The sequence below is a fragment of the Chelon labrosus genome (genome assembly GCF_963514085.1).
Source record: "Chelon labrosus genome assembly, chromosome: 16".
In the NCBI taxonomy this organism is placed as follows: Eukaryota; Metazoa; Chordata; class Actinopteri; order Mugiliformes; family Mugilidae; genus Chelon; species Chelon labrosus.
Window position 1 is genome coordinate 12189661 of NC_140349.1, and position 21777 is coordinate 12211437.

The window sequence follows — 21777 nt, forward strand, 5'->3', positions numbered from 1 at the left end:
ATAAGACAATGAGAGGGTTATAGCTTTTTTACAAAAGCTGACAAACTAACAGATAGAAGGGTTGCATGGATCTACATTGAGTTTTAATGACAACTAGCTAACACCAATCAAACACCTTCTAGTTATCTTTTAGCCAGGCACTTTTCACTACTTTATTTTGATGTTTATTTACTATCCAAGACATCTCTTTATCAACATTTCTATTTTCTATTAGGTAAAACAGCTCAGGAAATTAATATTTAATTAAAGCCTTGTAGCCTTAGCTATGGCTAGCATTGGCTTGGCTATCTAGTCCATTTAGCTTCCAACTGATTAAATATTAGCGCTCTTGTTTTAGCTGTCACAGCAACCATTTTTTACAGACTGTTTAAATTACATATTTGTAAGATATGATACATTTATGCTGTCAAACAGTCATCACAATTATTCAGAAGACTGAGATAAAGTTTGACTAAACATTTTTTTAGGCTTTGTAGAGCTTAATTTGGCATGCTAGCTTGCTAAGGTTTGCTATTTAGTGCTACCCGAACTTCAAGCTAATGTTGACGTAACTGACGTAATTAGTTTTTCTGGTATATAGCACAAACTAAAACATTTAAAGTACAGTTAAGTAGTCCAAAGTATTAGCGGAGACTGAGGTTGCATGTTAACACATAGTAGGTGAGGACTTATGTTAGCATGTTAGCACGCTATGGTGGTATACACAAGTTAGCATGATCTAATTTTAGCATGTTGGCATGGTAACATTTGGCAGTTAGTGTTTAACGTTAAATTATGGCAGATTTACAATTAGAGAAACATGAATGTATACCTTATTTCATGGTAGTACTACAACATTCAGTCAAAACAGCAAATAGTATTTAAAAAACAAAATAAAAAAAGTTAGCCATTTTTACCATTTTGTCTTCTTTATTGAAATAACAAAATGGACATCCTACACAGAACATATAATGCAAGTTAACAATACAAAATCTACAAAATGATACAATGACAGTTTCTTTTTTGTTCGTCAGGTAACAACTGTACAGTATAAATGAATACAATACTGTGTTTTTGTATTTTATTTAATTCTTCTATATTTGGCACTTGACCACAAGATGCTATGGAAATGAAATGTGGGACTGGAGTACCTGATTGTCTCATTGAAATGTGCAGAAGCCAGGAAAATGAGTCACAACTGCATCATAGCAGCACATAGCGTATAAGCAGTGGAGAGCCATGAAGAGCCATCTTTAAATGCTGCAAAAGCACAGAGGTCTAGTGGATCCTGCCGTTATTCGCAACCAACGTCAGTGCATTAGTTTGTCAGTTAAGTGTCTGTTATTGTTTAATAAAACTGTTGCAGTTGCATTTAAATTGACTTAGAATTACAGCTGTGTTTTATAGTTGTTGCAGATGAGGGAAAAAAGTGCACATTCAGGGAACGTGATGCCATATTTGCACAGATATTGTACATTATTGTTGCACTTGAATATGAAGACAAAAACATAATGACCGCAAAGGTTAACTATCCTCATGGGGACATATAAAGTCAATTGGGGAGATCAAAATCAAGCAGATAGCTATATTCTCTCTCAAAGAATGGGATAAAATAAGCCACATACACTAAAATGCAGCAGATTAGATTTAAATCTGGATGTATAGCAATACGTGTGGTCCTCTCCTTTCCTTTAACATCTCTAGCATAAATATGAGTGAATATACTATACAACTTTCTTTCATATCATATTTGTCAAGTAAAAGAAAATAAAATGTTTAGCATCACATTCCAATAACTTATATGTCAACATTTTAAAGTGAATCTCTTCCACTGCAGCAAATTGCTACAATGTTATCACAGAGTAAAAGAATATATAAGTACACACTATATATATTCATATAACGTCTATCTTTTTCTTTTTTTCGCTTATACGCTTGTTGAACCATAGTTGAAGAAAGAGAATCACAGCTCAGTTTATATGCATACGTCAAGTTCATGTTATTCATGAGAATAATGAATGTGTGCATTTGTGGACAGTGTGTGTATTTGTGTTTGTGGACAAAACTTGGCATGAAAAGTCACTTTCAGAAGAACAGATGGTTGTCATCTGTCATCAGAATATTTGCCTTCATGTAGATGTCCGAGTCAGTTTTGGTTCGATGTAACATTCCTCCAAAATATACATTTAAAAAAAAAACAGAAATCCTTTTTCTTCCCTTCTAAAATTCTTCTGTGGTTAAAAACTACAATTCCCAGATCACCTGTCTACACAGTCATACTGTAAGCTGAGAATACTTGTAGTCCCGGACTCACATACTTCATTTCTTCCAGTGTTAACGTGGAGTAAGATTGCAATACTTAGTAAAGATCTGTCCGTTGTAACGCCGCAACCCTAGTCCGTCAAACAGAACAAGCATGATTCCCTTTAAGTCAGGAATAAAGCTTTTAAAAATCACAAATAAAAGGAATAAAAGCAATAAAAACAAACGACAAACTTGGGATGCGGCTCAGCGTACCTCACAAATGTGCTGAAATATCCTCTCAGATGAAGACAGCACAGACTTAACAAGTCTTTGATGGGATTTCAGTCCTTTGAGTTGAACTAGTACCATATATGACACCCGTGTATGTCTTTTGACCAGATGTAGAGGCGCATGAACAGTGTGTGCATGTGAGCTTCTGTAAGATTAAATATGCATCAGGCTGCAGTATTTGCAGTATGTACAGTTGCCTGGTTGTGTGTTCATGTGCCTCTATAGCTCAAGGTATCACATGTCAAAGGAAATGTCAGGTGGGTCAGATGAGAGAGACTTTGAATATGTGTTAAATTAATTAAAATGAAGAGGGAAAAGTTCATTTTTTTTTTACTGCCCAGCACTGCTGGGATCACACTGAAGCAGTCGCACAATGGACGGGTCGCTCTTGGCTCCCTCAACAAACTCCTCCAAGGACAGTTTACCTGAAAGAGAGAGAGAGCGAGAGAGAGATTATAGTTAAATGAGAAATCCTCCAGTTTATTTGTTGCAGCAAAGATATTTTAACATATAATTCAAATATCCCCAACAGTGCCTCAGTGTGGTTTCATATATCCATTTAAAAGCTAATTTAACTCATGAATGAACACTGCAGCAATAGAGCATCGGCACTATGTCACACACCACTATGCGTCTTCAGCTAACTCGGCTGTTGTCAACTGTTTTTGATAATAAGCCACGTCAGCCCATTAAGACTGAAGGTTCAGCAGCTAGTTCATCTTACAACAGTGGTGTAAAAAGGTTCATCTACTCACAAACAATATAAATACCTTCATATTAGGGTTTTAATAGAGGAGTCTTCAACATTGAACCCTGCACCAGTAAAAGAGGCGAGGAAGTCTTACCATCTCGATTTGTGTCCATCTGCCTGAAGATCTTGTCTGTGCGCTTCTCAGGTGTGGACTCGTCCTCGGGCATCTTCATCACAGAGGAAACCATCTTGTAAATAGCCTGAACACAGACAGCAAGAGATAGGAAAGTCTTAGCATGAAATTGTTAGGATTTGGAAATGAAAGTTTGTCTGCACCAGACTAGAATAGAAATAATGTTGTGGTGAGGTAAGTCCCTTGAACAACACCTTAACATCCTTTTATGCCAGTTGTGACTTTGTGCGAGTTGCTGTAACGCATCACAAACAGTTGATATCTTTCACAGTTTCACCTAGCCACATATGCCATCGACGATAAAGACGACCACAGAATGTAAAAATAAAAAATAAAAATAAAAAATAAAAAATAGATTTTAGTGACCCATCAATCAAGTTATCTCTGCATGGAGGAAGAGAGATAAGATTTCATTGCATTCATTTCTAGGTTTGCTGCCTGACTCTGCTGCAGAGAAACAAACAGGAAGTGTAAAAAAAAAAAAGCTGTTTAGGTTTTCTTAAACAGACAATGAAGCTAAATTTGCTCAAGGTTTTATCTCACTGATAGTTTCAGATGGTTAACGCAAAAGTAATTTCGCTAAAATATTTTTATGAAATGTCACCTGAACAACAACATCACCGTGATACTGATAAGGGTTAAAAATATCAGACATTTTATTACTTTGTCTATCAATATCAATCACTTAATCTATAAAAAACAACTTCAGAAAACCACGATCAATTCCAAGAGCAGTAAATATAATTTTAGACCTACAGCTAATGCAATATTAAAATAAAAACAAAGAGCAAATTCATAAATCTCTGGTTTAAGCTACCAAAATGTCAGTATTTGCTGCTTTTTTATTACATTTTGCTGTACGCTGCATTGCATTCTGGGTCACTACAAACCTTTCAAAACGTTACAGATCAAATTATTTATTGAATTTAGTGAATGAACACTGAAACTAATCATTAAGTGCAGCCCTGCGCTGGAGTATTGAATAGTTCTCAGTGTTTCCAGAGCATCTCTGCACGTCAAACACCTGCTCACTTTACCCTCACACTACAAATAAAGAACAGAGGAGAATGGGATTACACATTCTTCGGTGCTCCGCTTAATTTAGCACCGCGATGTGTGATGTAACAACATGTGTACGGGATTGCTCGGTGGCGTGTGAGACGCTGACAAAATATCCGAAGCATCCGTCCAATAAGACAAGGAGCTCGTGTTTGCTGTAAAGCAGCGATGGCGGGGCTGACTGTTCCTAGAACTGCACAGCTGCTGGATGTAGTGCTGACTCAATATATGAAGATCAGAGGAGGACTGCTCCCTTCTGGAAATACACCAAGTCGTTTTTAGAGGCGTCTTAGGACCAGAGAGGGACTTGCTGGTTTCTAAAATTACACAGCGGCTGGTTTTTCTGCTGTGGGCAGTCAAGTGGTGGAGAACCAGAAGCAGATGGATATATGATGTAGCAGCTGGTATGGATGGCTGAGCAAAATGTTGCTTCACTGCAGGAGTAGATTTAGGATGAGGGAGCATGGCATTACTGGGATGGCATGCAACTTCCACTGAAACACTGAGAGCTATATAAAGTTAGAGAGGCAGAAAGTCTAAAACGGTTGAGTGAACCAAGAGAAGCGAGAAAAGAGGAGCGAAATGAAGACAGAACAAATAAAAATCACTAAAGCACCCCCACCGTAACAATCTCCAACATCTCTGCCTTGCTGATGTATCCGTTCCCATCCAGGTCGTACATGCTGAACGCCCACTTCAGCTTCTGGTCCAGCCGACCACGTGAGGTGACACTCAGGGCGATGATGAACTCCCTGAAGTCTATGGTGCCGTCCCCGTTGGCGTCAAACGTGCGGAAGACGTGCTCGGCGAACTTGGAGGCGTCGCCGTAAGGGAAGAAGTTGGCGTAGATCTTCTTGAACTCCTCCATGGAGAGGGCGCCGCTGGGGCAGTCCCTCAGGAAGCCCTTGTACCACTCTGTGATCTCGTGCTCGGTGAAGTCCGTGTTCTCCACCAGGTCCTGCATGACGTCGGGACGGAGCTTGCTGTTCTGTTTGCCCATTGTAGCTGCTTCTGTTGAGGCTGTGGTTGACGAGAGACCAGCGGCGTTTTAGACTGCTGACAGTGGGGGAAAAAAAAGAAGACACAGAGAGAAAAGTGTTGTTAGAAATCATCTGAAATGACCTTGGGCCTCTCTGACATCAAGACAACTCATTAAACAAGCAGTCTTTGGAAAAAAAAGTCTTTACTAATGAGCAATAACTCTTTGTATATTCCACATATGACTTCATAAAGTTTAACAGTTGTTATTTACACATCAATCAGACACAGACGAAACATTATCATTCATTTGACATCTTATTTCTGTCCAACATTCACCGGCCGCTTTGGTCTCTGCCGACTCCAGAGGGAAACATCTGCTTGTTTAGCTGCTAAATGCTTCACTGCGTTCACCTGCTAATTGCTAATTTTGTCTGTCAGCTGGTCGGCGCGGGGCAATGTGTTTATCAGAGCTTGTTCTGGGATCCTGTTGTGCACAAAAAATGAGGATGGGGAGAGGGAGGAGTGGTGGGAACTCAGAGTACCCTGACAGTATGTGTACTTGAGCTGCTAATATCATAGCGCTGACACTGAACTTTGTTAGAAATGTTAAAAACCTGAAAATATGTGAAAACGCTGACATAACTGTGGAATATATTCACTCTGTTTCATCTAAAAACTTCATCTTTTTCAATTAATTGTTTGCGTTTTCATTTTGGTCAATTTTCTGCCTTTCTTAGGGGTTAATTTAGCTGGCTGACATGTTCTTATCTTTTTCATTGAGCTATTTCATGACGAAACAAACAAAAAAAAAAACCTTATCATGAAAGCAACAGCAGCACACCAGATAAAAAACAAAACGCAAATATAAGTTCAGTGTGTGGTCTCGTGCACATGCACGGTGGAGTTCAGACTGCTGTGCACCTGCAGCACGAGACCACCAAAGGTTTTACATGTGGAGAACTACGACACACAACCTGTTGACAAACCTCACGCATGCCAAAATGCCAGGCGGTGCATGCATCTGCAGAAGCAACTTCCATTTCCTGCAGGAACTCTGAGGCTTGACACATACAACAACATCCTCTGTATTAATAATTGAGAATCTCAGATGCTTTATTGATTAGCCTTGGTCTTGTGCACTGTGGTTATAGCGGAGCCGGCGGTAGAAATAAATGATCCAAACTTCACTTCTCTGTAACAAATGTTTTTGCTTATATTTTTTAAACCCAACAGATGAAGCTAATGTGCTTAACACCCCTCCCCCTGTTAGACTACTGGCTGGAGCTGAGCTCTCCAGGCTAAAGACAAGAGGGATGCTGTAAAAAGCTTAGCCAAGGATAATGACAGGTAGACTCAGCACTGTCAGGTCAGGCCAAAGCAAATTTAAGTACAGGTAGCTTCTTCCAGGAAGGAAAAAAAGGATTTGTCACCTCAGTGTTTCCAGTAAGCATTTTAGCTTTTGTTACTTACTACTACTCCGCATCTAAAATAGTAAAAGAGTAAGTTCATAAAATATAAATATAAAAATAAGTATATTATTACGTCACCAGAACTAATAACTGAATTTAGCCTAAGCCCTTTGTGTTATTTCAAGATCAATGCACCGATCATGCAACACTTAATAAATGTAATACGTCAACCACCCTCTTGATCTGACTAATGTCTGCTCAGTTACATGATGCATTAATGGATCAAGGCTGAACTATCCAATAAAAAAATCATTTGGGGTGAAAAAGGGAAACACTTCAAAAAGAAATACACACACACACACACACAGGAGGAAACAGCGTTGTTGAAACTTTGTGAATTGTGAGAATGCGGTTTGAATTAAAGTTGCGAGACCCCCGTCCTCGTCTCCCTTTATTTCACCCTCACACATGTTCCATAAACAGCCAGCTATAATCCTTTAATTAACTCTGAGTAAACAATGAGCTCTCTCAATGTGGCAGCCGCCTCCGATGAGTTACCCCGCTGTTACCGACGGTTCACGTCAATGCTGCAGCAGCGGGAATGGGAGATTAACACGTGTTTACACACTCATCACTCGTGGAACGAAACACATCGGCAGCTACGCGGCGGGGCTCCCAAGTGAGCGGCTGATATACAGACTGGAGGTATATTAGACTGAGGTAAAGTGTCTGGACACGAGAGGGATGGAGGCCGCTTAAGAAGCTGAGTCGTGAAGGTATCTGCTCACAAATCTTTTAAAGGCACATACTAATCTGATGCCTGGACGCTGAGCGTAAATTTACCTCTGAACATTGTCTTTTTTTTTTTTTGTCAGGACTGTGCTGGTATGTGCATCTCTCTCACTTTGCAACAGTTGACCTTTTTATAATTCCTGCCTTGGGACCTTATGTCTCACAGCCTCAAATAAAAGGCCAACAGGTGCCTCTGTTATTAATTACGCCTTAATGTGCCTACCCTGCTATGTCACGCCACAATAGCAGCCATTAAAATAAGACCGAAGCATCCAGTCTCTAATGAGCCAGAATATTCCTAAACCACCATAAAACACCTTTTAAAATGGGGCATTCCCTGTTCAAAAGAGATGATTAGTGATGGCATGCTATAAAAATGAAAGGTATTCTTCGTCATGATTAATACGGACCGTAAAAACTAAAATAAGCCTTTGAGATTTGAATTTGTTGCTCATTTAATCAAACTGGCCACAAACAAAAGAGGCTTAAATAACATGATGCCAAGTTACTTCAAGATTACACAAAAAGTAAGAAAAGTAAAACCCATTTTCCCCTGAAATGTCCCCTGTATCACCATGGTGGTCTGACAAAGCCCATAATATCTACGGTCATGACTGGAAGTGTAAGAAATTAAAATTCAGTACTGATTTATAGGACTACGGTGCATAAGAGTTACTTTTCAACTTTTCAAATGGATTTGAAGAAATTATATTAAATAGATAATTTGTTGCCTTGAAGCCATATGAATTCACAACCTTCATGAGGTCCTGTCCTGAGCAGTGGCGTATTAGCTTTTACGCTCTCAAAACTGGCGAAGGTGGATGCTAATTTATTATGTTGTAATTTATTTCTACAGCGTTTCTTTAAAATTCAACATGTATGAGGAGAATATTAATATTCCCAGTGGCCTCGTCCTCTCTTTATGTCTTTCCATTTCCAACATAAAAGTTACCCGGTTGTTAGCATGCTAAACTGTTAGCCTTCTAGACGGTTGCCTAGCAGCAGTGTTCAAGACTTATGGCCGAAGTTACCACATGAATGTCAAACATTTTGTTCTATTGTTGTGAACATAAGCTCTCGTCGGGGAAGCAACATATTCTTACATTTTTCACCCGACACATCATCGAGACTTTTGAGAATCCAAAGCAAGCGGCATCTGTAATTCGTTTGTGGCCAATCTTTAATTTTGGTTTATTTATTTTCGTTTTCATCCTCTCTCTCTCTCTCCCTGAGTTTCTCGTTCTGCCGCTGTAAAACATGCCTCATAAACCAAACATTTTCTGTCTTCGTTTAATTCGCCGAATCGCTCTTTTGTCTGATGCGGCGACTGGAACCGCCACATAACCTCAAATTTGCATTTTAATTGCTTAATGGATTGTGGTGGGTTTCCGTGATTATCGAGGCCGCGTAGTCATGACGACCGGCCGTACAATCACTCCTGTTTATCGCAGCGAGAGGGCCAGTACAAACATACTACTTTACGCAGCACCTTTTGATTCACAATAGAAATTAATAGCACTTTCGGCAAAGTCTGATGGCTTGTTCACTTGTTTGCTTTTAGCTGCAGTCCTCATCATGCAGTTTCCTTCCAGACACACTGTTTGCACATTAATATGGAGAGACTGAGCCGACTAAAATGTTTCTCTCTGCGTTATTCTGATCAAGGGAGGGAAGGGTAATTAGTGTCGCTCTTAATTGCTTTACAAAAACGTCAGAACAGAGCAGAGTCACAGGATTAATCAGCAATTTGACAGTTTAGATGCGTTTTTGTGTAGAAAAGATTATTTTCAGTATCCAACGATGATATTATCTGACTAAAAAGCTGATTTAATCTAAAAAAAAATGCAAGAAATGGTAAAGAAATACTGTGAAACCTAAAGTTAAACTATGTTAATCTCTATATTGAAATTGAAAATAAAATAATTAAGCCAGCTTACATTAATATAAGACAATGGCATACAAAAACGATGTGTTTCAAGTTTTTTTCTACTTCTCTCCGCAGCCTGTTTCAGAGCAAATACCATCAGACAAGAGAGCAATCAACGTCTCGTGGAAAAATGCCAAACATTCCCTTTATACGTCTTCTCAAGTGTACACTGCTTTTCTTCCTCCTACAATATTAATAAATATATTTGCATTTTTTTTTTTACCATTTGTTTAGACAAGATATTTCAATAAATCATCAATTGCTAGTTTCAGCTCTGCAGTGTTGCATGCACCGATCCCTGTGTTTTCTATTAATGTTACTACAGACTCAATAAAAACAACACAGCTGGCTCCTCTCCGTGTGGAGTTTGCATGTTCTGTCTGTGGGTTTTCCTCTCAGGGGATCTGATATCCTCCCACAGGCATGACACACGCAGGTGATGCTCATTTTGATGAACTCCCAGGCCTTCGAGGAGCAACCATTTCAGCGGGTTCAACGCTTTCCTGGACATTCACAAGAACTCATTTATGAATTTCACTGAAAGGGTTAAAATTATAGCTTTCCTACTTCCCCTCCCTCTGTTTATTTCAATTATTCAGACATAATTAAATCAAACTGAATGCAACTGAAGTGCCTCGGTTGTCAGATACAGCTGGCCCTTCATCATGCAAAACGTCCCAAATTTCTCCACGTAACCTATGTATGGATTAAAAAAATACATAGTTTTACAGTTCAGAGTCAGACTGTGTGTATTTCCAAAGAGAAAGAAAGATAAGAGCTCAGACCTCCTCTGAACATCCCTTCAGCTAGTCATCCTAAGAACTCAAACTATTTCTGGCTCTGTGAGATCACTGCCTACAATTAACCGTTAAGGCTCTTACCTGCCGCCGCCGCTGCTGGCAGACCTTTGATGGCATCGTTACATAACCGAGGCTTTGACAAGCGAACGGGTCACGTTGTTGAGTCAAACTGCCCGCCGACTGTCTCGTAAGGTCATGGCGAGCCAAGTGGACGGTAGTTTAACCTTCTGAGAGGAAAACGGGCCTGAGATAGAGCCGCTGACCTCAGCCTGTACAGGTATTAGCGAACCCGCATTGAGCGAGCTGTCAGTTTGAGTTTCCAGTGACGGTACACGCATCATCATCACGGACATTTAGCATTGTGAGTGTTAGACCTTCAGCAGAAGAAAGGATCAGTCTGCTCTCTGAGCTTTCAGACAGATTTAACCACCACATTAACAACAAGCCCAGATGCATCATGTAGCACAGACATCACTGATATTATGACTGATATTACACGTTTTGGCACGTTTATTGTGTGAATGCTTTTCAGAAAAGCTTTTCATTAAATAAAATAATCCACCTTTTATCGTGAAAAACTTAACTGACAAACATTTCCCAAGGCAACGTCGTCTTTTAACCGTTCAGCCAACAACCAAAAGAAAAACTCTACGTCTACCATCACTAGAGACAAACAACAGCAGCAAATCCTCACATGCTGCTTGAAAAAAATAGTTTTGTGAGTTCATTTTTGGTGGGTCTCCCACTTGATTAATCAGAAAATTGCTTCAGTTCTAATTCCATTAAATGTGAATGGCTTTCGTTACTGCAAAGGACAAGCATTCAGTACTGCAAATGTCTATTTTGGTAGAAATGTAATATTTTGCCTGAATAAAATAAATTACTCTCTTACCAACTTGTATTACTTTCTGTCTGTACTTAAAAATGATGCATGAGGTATGTTAGCATGGCAAAGCAATCAACGACAAAGACCTGACTATTTTATTTTGAAAAGATTTAGTACTTTACTCCACCTGACCACACAAACGTCATGTTTTTGTGCTGAACTCCGGCCGACTCGTTCTTGCCGTTGGAATCAAAGGCCCTTCACGCGGCACTCATCCCAGAACATCTTGTCGCCCACTTACATAACAGGCCTCCTCCATTTATATCCTGCAGGTAAATCTTAGCCCGAGAGTCCCAACAGATAATCCAAGAACAGGGCGAGCTGGAGGAGGCCGACAGAGCAGAGAGCTCAGAGTCCCTGAAAGAGACCCCCTTCACAGGCAGCGACTTTATGAATGATACATTCATAATGAAATACGATGCTGCTGTGACCGGGCCGCGGAGCAGAGGGCAGCCGTTCTCGACCTAACAGGGAAGCAATTATCAGACTTGCAGGATCTGCAATCTGATTTTCACCCACAGATCAAAAATGATCTTCCGTCTCAGCCGTGATAAGACATTAAAAACGACAACATTACACACTTCGGATGGGACGGGTTCAGCCGAGGACGAATGAGAGCAACCCGAGAGTCAAAGTGAAAGTTTGAGTGTAATTTTGATTTCAGGCTACACCACACGCTCACGCGTCATTTAGGGGGCGGCAGCATCACAACCACACTTGCTCCTCTTTTGCTATTTAAATCGAGCTCGGTGTTGTATGACTGCTACGGTACAGAAACTCTTTATACGTCATTCTCTGCCTGGTGAAGTGTCCTTGAATGTCAACCATGAATGTTCTCATACTGCAAAACACACACATCACATCATGCATGTAAATGTATCACTTGGGAGCAGAAACAATAAAAGATTATATCAGTTAATGACGTTTCTTGTTTAGATACACGAGACAATGCCACAGCCACGACTCCAGACGTGCAGGAAGTAAGTGACTTTAAGAAGAAGCACTGTAATAACATATCCGAAAATGTCTCATTTCTTGCCAGAGGGATTTAGTGGTTTATATTCCAAAATGGGAGAGAAACAATGGCTGCGGTTCAAGCAGCTGGCTGCCTTGATATGTCATTAATTTCCATTTCATCCTCAGTGGGAGAGTTTATTCTGTTCTAGATGATTTAACAGACGTCTGGCGCATGAAAACGCACTGTGAAAGCAAACAGCCGAGCATTTGAGAGACTTATTTACCAGCACGGCCTTTCACATTTAACAGAAACCACAACATCAGTGGCGGTACAAAAGAGAGACGCAGCTGCATATAGAGGACTCTCATATCATGATGTTATTTTATCTCGCACTACACATTTCACCTTCCGCTGCATGTGATGAGCTGAGCTCACCAGAGTCATGCCGGAGCCGTATTTACCAACTTCTCAGAGCCCAAAAAAGCTTTAATGAGATGTTCGCTCGTGTCGAAACTTGGCGCAGACGAACTGAGAAGACGAGATCTAAAACTGCTGACCGAGACCTGTTGACTCGTAACATCTTCTGGCTTCCCACCGCTTGCAGTCACGTGTCTGATGAGCCGAACATGTCAGGCCCCCGTAGACGGCTGCTGCAGGCTGCCTGGCATAGCTCTGAGAGCATGCATGCTCACATTACAAGTACTGTGACAAAGTCTGTTCGGCGTAGCATGCTTTGGTGGCTCCTTGAATGTCCCGACTGCAACTCTACGCCGGAGTATTTAGTGGAAGGTCAGAACCCGTAGCAGAGTCTGAAGAAACCAGCGTCTTTGCCACAAGGTTTCGATCTGTTTTTGTCGGTGAAACAAACTATGATGATGGGAGGACTACTGCAATAAGTCATAACCTTTTAGTAAAACTACTCAAACTAACTTAAGTTACATGTAAATAAATAAAAGGCCCATTACGCACACGATGACTGCATGAGTCTTGTAAGACAAACATCCTCTGGTTTAGATGTTTATAATTTCCTGCTTTTAAACGCTGCGTGGTACCAAATTATATATCTTGGGTTTGTTGATCAAACAAGCGGCTACTTTTTAAGGCCAAACGATGCTCAGCAGCCAATTTTAAAACTCGGGTCAAAGGTCAAAACAATCAGCTCTAAAAATACAGACGCCTCCTTACACTTCCTGATGTATTACAACCTTTATCTGTCATTTCAGTGCACATCAGAGGAGCCTGAACATTGTTTGCACTGGCACCGAGACTCAAACGCCGATCAGCTTCTAGTATTTCCGGATATTTGTGCAGTTTTCTGTTTGTTCTCCTGCCACCTTCACGTGTGACTCACGTGAATTAAAGGCTTAAGCCTTATCTTGCTTGATAAAACCGTTGTCTTTCCGCCTTCGACTGCTGCTCAAAAAAGAATTCCGGTGCATCTCGCCTCTACTAAACCCGAGGCAGCAACTTCATCATAATGCAGCACACACGAGCTCCCATTGTGGGCTTTGTGCGTCAAGGCGCTGCAGAAAAACCACAATCATGACAGTGAAGCCATTACGAGGGAGCGAATGAGAACAAGATAAAGAAAAAGTGTCACTGACGGCAACTGCAAGGAGGCAGGCAGGCAGGCGGGCAGAGCTGCAGCAGACAGAGGGCTGGACAAACACCAGCACGCGCCCCGTCACTCACAGCAAATTGTCATGGAATTGCATGAGGGCAGCGCTGTTTATTTTGCACTGAATATCTAAATGTGTGTGTCTCTCTGAAACGGCCTGTAGTAAAGACAAAGGTGATGGAAATGTCAATCTGGCTGATGACTAAAACAGCTCCCGCCCCTCTTCGCTTACAATATCTGCTGCAATGCATGTGAGAAATGTGGCTTTCTATCCACAATATTATCTGTGCGAGAGGCCAGAAGCTATTGAATCTCATCCGTTATCTCTCTCTCTTTCTCCTCTTGCTCTTTTCTCTCTCCGAGCTTAATGTTCCACTCATCCTTTGCTTTTACCCAATCACTCTCCTCGCCCGCTTCCTCTAAAAAGGTCTAATTCAATTCACTGCTGCCTAGACAACTTTAACTACAGGCGATTCTGCCACTGCGGTCAGTCAGGCCCAAAACAAACCCTCAAGACACCCACGCGGACAAAAAAAAGAACATCTGTTCAAATTTAGCACACATCTGTAAGCATCTTGAAATGTTTGGAGAGATGCTTTTGACGCCAAGGGGGTTATTATCTGGACTCCACCCTTGTGTCAACACCTCCGTGGGTCTTTCCGTCCTCCTGTGATGTTGTATTGGCAGCTCGAGTTTCTGCATTAACAAAAATCTAATCAACAGTTTGGAAGCCGCAGAGCCTCGAATGCGGCAGGACAAGAGACCGTCTGCGAGCGGGCTTCTTCCGTTTTCACCGTGAGACTGGAACCTCTTTTGTCACACTCGTGTTATGTTTATTCTGCGTCCCGTCAAGTCTTTTAACACCACCACCACCTCTGATCACGTTGGTGAACATTTAACAAGGACCGCCAGAGGAAATTCAACCATGATTGGTTCCTGTTTACATCCCACATCAAACTAAAGACATTCAATTACCACAAACCACCAGTCATAGCAAAAAAAAGAAAAAAAAACAAGTACATTTGCACAGGGCCAAGTGAAGGCACTTTGAGAAACGGCAATGTGCAGCGACTTTAATCTTCAATGCTACTTCAGCTGCTCGATTGTCAGGGGGAAACCCGAATCCCATAAGGCCCAGTGTTGTCGATTATATGTGTATTAATTATTTACATATACCGTAATAGTGGACTGAACATTAAAGAATTGCAGCTGCTCTTTTATAAAGGAATAAACATTTGTCAGTGAACAAAATAGTGATTTGTTTGTGTGTTAACAGGCTACACACTCGTTTATGCAGATTGAATATCTTTGCTTTTGGTCAAATAAATTAAGATGGAGTTACCGTATCTCTTATATTCTAAGGCAGTATGGCCTAAACAACTGATTAATCTAAATTTACCTAAATAAAATCATTTGTTATATTGCAAATTAACTGTTTGACTTGTTTGATAAATGTCTTTAATGTCAAATTTAACTTTAACCCTTGCTGTGGCGCTGCATGACATGCAATGCCTGAACAATCAGGGCCATTTAATAATCAGTTTACTGCACAAACGAAGAGACTTAAGACCAATAAGCCGTGAAAACAAATAAAAGCGGCAAACCCCGACATCAGAGAAGCTGCTCCGGCTACAGATCATTAATAAACTATTGACAGGATTTCTATTAGTCTACTATCTTCCTCCCCGGCTCATTTCTGGTGCATGTTATAACTTGAAATTGCACTAAAATTTTCCAAGACTGTGACTCAAGTGAAGTGTAAACTCAATGCAGGAAGAAAAACAAACATTTCCACTCACTTGTCAATGTAAAACAGCCTCCAATAAAGCTACCTCCAATCTCCAGCTTTAATCCACTGACTGACCGATGTGTATTTGCTGAAACGAGATACCCTGCCTCACTCAGCCTTGTGTCCTGCTGCTGCTGCTGCTGGTGGTGGTGTTGGTAGCAGGACTGGACTCCTTCTTATTTCACTTCCTGTTCTCACTCAATTAAACGGAGAGACAACGAGCAATGCTCCTGCGAGGGTTCATTTAGGACAAGAAGAAGAAGAAGAAGAAGCTTCATCCGATTAGACATGTAGGTAAAGCTTTATCCTCTGCCAGCACCGACTAAATGCTGCTGCACTGCAAAGTTATGGAGGAAAATGCTTAAATGAAGTTCTCACCACTCAACTAATGGGAATAAGAGTGCGGGTTTCAAGTTGCAAGGACGCTTCTTCAAACCTGTAAACTCACCTGCGGGATAATAAAAAGTATCAGGAAGCGTGTTACCCTGCAGAAAAAAAAAAAAAAAAAAAAAAAAAAAAAAAAAAATGAAGGGAGGGACGGACGCTGGCGAAACTTACCTCGCTTTTAAAGTTGCGCTGGGAGGTTTGTTGAAAAGTTTTCTTTTAATAGTCCATTAGCTCTCGAGGACGAGGTAAGAGTTTCAGAGAGGGCAGAGCAGGAGCCGAGGCAGGAGCTGTAAGTTTCCCGGGTGCTTGCAGTCCAAACTCCACCAGGCTTGTTCCTCCTGCTCAGACTCCGCTCAGCCTGCTGCCTCTCGGCGTGACGTCAAGACCGCGCGTCACGTGGTGCGGCGGCGGCCAATGAGGAGCCTCGTTGTCCTGGCAACAGGAGCCCGGCACCTGAATGGCGATTACTATGTAAAAAAAAAAAAAAAAGAAAGAAGAAAGAAGAAATGTACACACAAGTTGTTGGTTTTCTGAGAAATACACTCACATAAACACGGTTATAATGTGAAGACACGCCCCCGGTGATGTTAAACAGTGACGGTGTAGGAAATAATAATACTTTATATTATCCTGTTAACGTCATAGTGAAGTTTTTCCAGACACACTGGCCATGAACAGGAATGAGCCATCACTTATTGCAGATCATTAAATGCACTGCATACTCCTCTCTTCACAGCTTTATTTTCACTTAAAACATAATTTAGAGTGTGATGTAACTTTCCTAATTATTTTTGCTTGAATAATTCTAACTAATCTCCAACCCTGCTTTGCTTGTCGTTAACCACATCTGCAGTTCATTGCACATTTACATTACAAGTACTGCTCAAACAACTAAAAGATGTTTCAGATGTTTGTGCAGCTCTGCACGTGGTGCATGCATGCATCCTGTCTAGCAGTTTTCTCCCTGATGACAGGTATTTCCAGCACAGACCTTTTTTTGTCGGGGTGGAAAAAGATAAACATCTAACTTCCAGACTTAATTTGAAATATTTTTGCATTTAAAAAAAAAAAAAAAAAAAAAAGAAAGTTGCAGTGTATTCCTCCCTTCACATTGCCTCCAGTTCTGTCGGAGCAGCGCGGCTTAATAAGCTTACTTATTTCTGAGTATTGCACGCCGATGAAGAGAGAAGATTATGATGATAACCACCATGCCATTGCTCTTGGTTCAAGTACAGGTGTTCCCATGCAGGCACATTGGGAGCCATGCTTTGCCTAAGATGATTAGTGGAAGTCAAAGCCACAGGGCTTATTCAGCCGGTGTCCCAGGGAGCATTTTCTTAATGGCCTTATAAAGAACACTGAGAACACCTCCCGCCTGTTGAGTCAGCAGTATCCTGGCCTCACGGACGGATAGAGTTCACGGCGAACAGTTGCATGCAAAAATCAAACATAAAAGGCACTTTTCAAAGCCTGACAAACGGTAAACACACATGCATGCACAGCTTTCACCTGACGTTCTGCTACAAACTCCCATAGTTATGGTTCACAATGTTAAAATAACAATTAAAGAAAATTATCAAGCTGCCACTGAAATCATCCTACACATTGCTATAAGTTAATGGGTCATACATACATATGCAACAACAAAATAGGAAGAGACTTTCATAGTTATTTGCAAAATGTTGTTGCACATCATTCCTGAACTAAGTGTTTAATAGAAACATAAGCCTGCAGAAATAGTACTGCACTGTGGAATCCGTAATTATAATCTGAATAATACAAAATAAAAAAAATGTGGACTTGTGCATTCAAAACAGATATAAAAGCAGTTTTTCTGAATAACTAAATATATGTCATGAATTTTGTTTGGGTGCAAATTCAAGGTTTTCTATCATTAATGTCAATTAATAAAATGCAGGAGCTGTCGCACTAACAATTCAGTAATCCAGTATTGCGGTGCAGTTTTAACGATATGAAGTTGTGGTTGTCTGTCGTCGACCTTTAACCAGCCGACATCATTGTTACAGAGGTGAGAGCTCATCAGTGGGTTTGACCCTGAGGGAGAGTGCCTGAGTACTGTGTGGAGCTAACAATGCAACCTCTGACTAATAGGTTTGCATAACATTGATCTGACTGACTGTCCTGTCCACTGAAGAGCAATCCTCAACTCTGCACTCATCCATACACACCCTCTCTCTCTCACACACACACACAAATGAGGCCTGGTGTACCACGGCTCAGCGGCCAAGAGTCTTTTGAACTGGACAGCCACTTTCTAAATCAGCCGGCCCATGCCTCTACACGGGCGCCGTCATTAGGTAACAGCGGCTTTAAGGTACGAGGCTAAGTAGCTGGTGTTGGGTGGAGAAGCCACTGAGCCGCACAAGAGAGCACCAACAACTTCTTCTTACCGATTATCTGTTACCTAACCATCAGAGCCAACCTCTGCTGGTTTGAACCTGCAGAGGAGTGCGGCCAAGGTTTTGGGGTAAGCTAAGTTCTCTGGCAGTCGTCCACGACCAAGGATGATGATCTTAATGAGACATCAATGCACATCCAAAAAGTTAATCCACAATTAAATTTACACAGAATAGATATTTAAAATGTGTTTGCTGCTGTTTATTTCACTACTCAGCAAGTTAATGATCTAATCTTCTAACATGTAAAGTTTCTTCAGACAAGAAGCCGAACCATTAATATGACTTTTTATGTGCAGATACTGTATGTTTGAGTTTTAAGATTGTTACAGGCGTCCTTTGTATCAGCAGACAACGCTCAGTGGACACCAGAGATGAGCAGGTGATCCTCCAGCAGTCAGAAAACGAGACCAGCTTCACTGAGTCGACCTGTGACTCCACCGCACCGGCGCTGTGCGTCATGAGCAGCAGACTAATGCTCAGGCTGACTGGATTATCCAGCAGGTGAATTTATTCTCAACCAGGACACGCTGAGGGCTGCGTGTTGAGCTTCTTCGCAGCCGCCAGAACAACACAGGTGTCAACTCTCAATGTGTGCGTGAGGTTTATGTTGTTGTCCCGTAAGACGGCAGCACATGCAGGAGGAGAGATCATCTAAAGCCGCACAGGAGCATCTCGGAAGAAAAGAATAAGAGAGTGAGCCACTGAAGACAGGCTGACATTTTATTGGTCAGAACGATTTCCTGCTGACGTCCTCTAACAAGGTCAACACGCAGAGTGGAAAGAGTTGAACGAGAAAACATTAGCACAGAGAAGGAAATGGAGCAGCTGCTTTCATATGAGTGTTACATTTTACCTGTAAATAATCCCACAGGCCAAAGCTCAGAGGTGCACCTTCAGGACCAAGCAATTATTTGGGGCCCTGTGGAAATAAAAAGAAAAAAGAGAAAGCTGGCATCCAGATGGCAACCTTTTGGTATATGATAATGACAACCATAAACCCCCTTTAACCTACGGAGGCCCTACAGTGCACTGACAATACTCCACAACCCCCACCTTTCTACCCTAAGAGATATTTGGTAGCTTAGACCTGGACACCCCCAGAACTTATAATCGGCACTGGAAAAGCTAAACTATTTTTTCTACACATGTACTTAAATGTTAAAATCATCAGCAACTTCACAAAAGTATATTTATTCACATGCATGCACGTAAAACAATATTTTCTGAGCAGATAAACATTTCCAGTTTGGAGATAGTTGCATTTTACTGGCTGTAAGGTAATCCGTATGCACAGTTTCACCGTTTGTCTTGTATTTACTGCACTGAAGAGGGAAATGTTTCACTTTATATTCACCTGCATTTGCATGCAACAGAAACTGCATTATGTAGTGTTTCAGATAAAATACACAACAGCACACATAAAGCCGTTTAAATGAGATATGAATAATAAAATGTAAAATAAATAGCACAAAATAATATGCAACACCACCATGGACTATTTCCCTTTTGACACAAAAAGTGGATTTTACCAATAACGCCTGAAGATGGATTTGCTTCTTCCACCGCTGTATAATGGCACCAGTGTCTAGAAACGTGTTTAATGCCTGGAGTAACACCAGCTCAATTATGAGTTTAAACGGAAAGAAATACAAATTGAAAATGCAAATTCAAAGCACCAAAGACGACTGTTGTTTGTTCAAATTCATTAACTTCTAAATGTGTTAATAATTAATGAAAGTAACCTTGACTGACACCTTCTGACTCTTTAAGGGTGAACCTCTGAAAACATAAGCCCTCGTTTTATTTTAGCTCTGCAACACAATAGATATTAGAGCATAATATATGAAAGCTCCACAAAGTCGTCCGCATCGTTTTATTGTCTTGTTTTTATCTGCTCATAGAAGGCATGAACAGAAGCCACACCTTGACTTCAGAGCTCTGCCGTGCTGATGAGCTGAGTCAACCTCATGTCAGCAATCTGTTACAGAGAGCTTACTTAAGGACTCCTCTTCTCCTCTGCGCTGTACCATGACAACTGTGACAGCACAGCTCAATACAGAGGCTGTCACCTGTCTGCAGACACGACACTCTGACACGTCTGTCATAATGAATCATTGAGGAGTTTAGTAAGCGTGAACCGGTCTTCGATGCATTTCCCTTTAAATGAAAACCTGATCTCCTGATGTGACATGGGTCCTACTTCTACGTCATCAGAGATGAGCACTGAGAACATGATCCAAAGCGCTATGTGATGAAGCAGTTGTATAATTGCTGTGTCTAACATGTGAGTCAGCACTTTGCTAAAAGGCCACCTGCCGTCGGGCGAGGCAGCAGATGGAACTGGAGCTCGGCCGGAGGTTTGAACTGGCTTAATGAAGGCTTACGTGACTCCTGGTCAGTTCAGACAAAGGAGACTGCAGCCTCGTGGACACATCTGGATGGGAGGAGCAGAGAAGGGAGGAGAGGACGAGAGAGGTGCAAAAATGTGGCAGTGAAGGAAGGATTTAAGGAAGCACCAAGATGACAGAGGGGTGAGAGAGGAAGAGAAAGAAGTGAGAGATGGGAGGAGCTGGGGAGGCATGAATAACACAGATGTAGAGGAGGAGCAGAGACCTTAAGTGAAGGTGGGAAGATTACGCAAGTAAGGTACTTAAGCTGTTGATCTGCAGCTGCCTTGGACACATGGCCTTCCCTGACACGCATGAAGTCACATCACAGCTGACTCCTTATTACCAGCGTGTGTGCAACTAATCTAATCGGCTGCACGCTCACATAGTTAAAGTAAAGTTTTATCTCAAGAATTTATCCTCAATTTATCCTCAAGCTAAAACACCTTTCAATCTATTAAATTATTAAATTACTGAGGCAAAACAAATGAATATCAGAGAGTGCTTTAAACAATGAGACTTTAAGTCTGCAGTTGAAGACATTTAAAGACTCCTGCAACACTTGTAGTTTATGATACAACTTTATCAGACCAATATGTTTCGGGCCCCTTGACTTTTTGGCTTCTTTGAACTCCTTGTGGTTCGTGGCCTTCATCAGCTCATGACGGATGACCCTGATGAAGGCCACGAACCACAAGGAGTTCAAAGAAGCCAAAAAGTCAAAAAGGGCACAAACCACACTAAAACCTCAGCTTGTGCAGAGAATCCACAGGTCTGTGTGCAGCCACATAGTCACAGGTTAATGTCATAATGCCACCTAGTGGCTACATGTCCAAACAAACTCGTGTCCTGAGGGAAGACATTGTTGATTCAAAGCCTGTTTAATTGGGAATGTATTAACATCAAAAGTTAAAAAGAAATCATGAAGTCTTTAACAGTTGTCATTTAATACTATTAATTATTATG

The 21777-nt window shown here is 41.2% G+C and overlaps 1 protein-coding gene across 2 annotated transcripts; it reads right to left on the reverse strand.

Moving 5' to 3' along the window:
• Positions 1–47: 47 nt before the first annotated feature.
• On the reverse strand, positions 48–16895 carry LOC311501560 (neurocalcin-delta B). 2 transcript variants are annotated; one of them, XM_084563447.1, is made up of 4 exons: positions 16176–16895; positions 5080–5510; positions 3360–3465; positions 48–2939 (listed from the first exon to the last, which is right to left on the reverse strand). In XM_084563447.1, exons 2-4 carry the CDS (start codon positions 5455–5457, stop codon positions 2845–2847), a joined length of 579 nt encoding a protein of 192 aa, XP_084419573.1. In that variant the 5' UTR covers positions 5458–5510; positions 16176–16895; the 3' UTR covers positions 48–2844. The 2 variants fall into 2 exon arrangements, with proteins under 2 accessions (XP_084419573.1, XP_084419572.1); XM_084563446.1 differs by having other exon boundaries at positions 5080–5513; positions 16176–16893.
• Positions 16896–21777: the final 4882 nt, after the last annotated feature.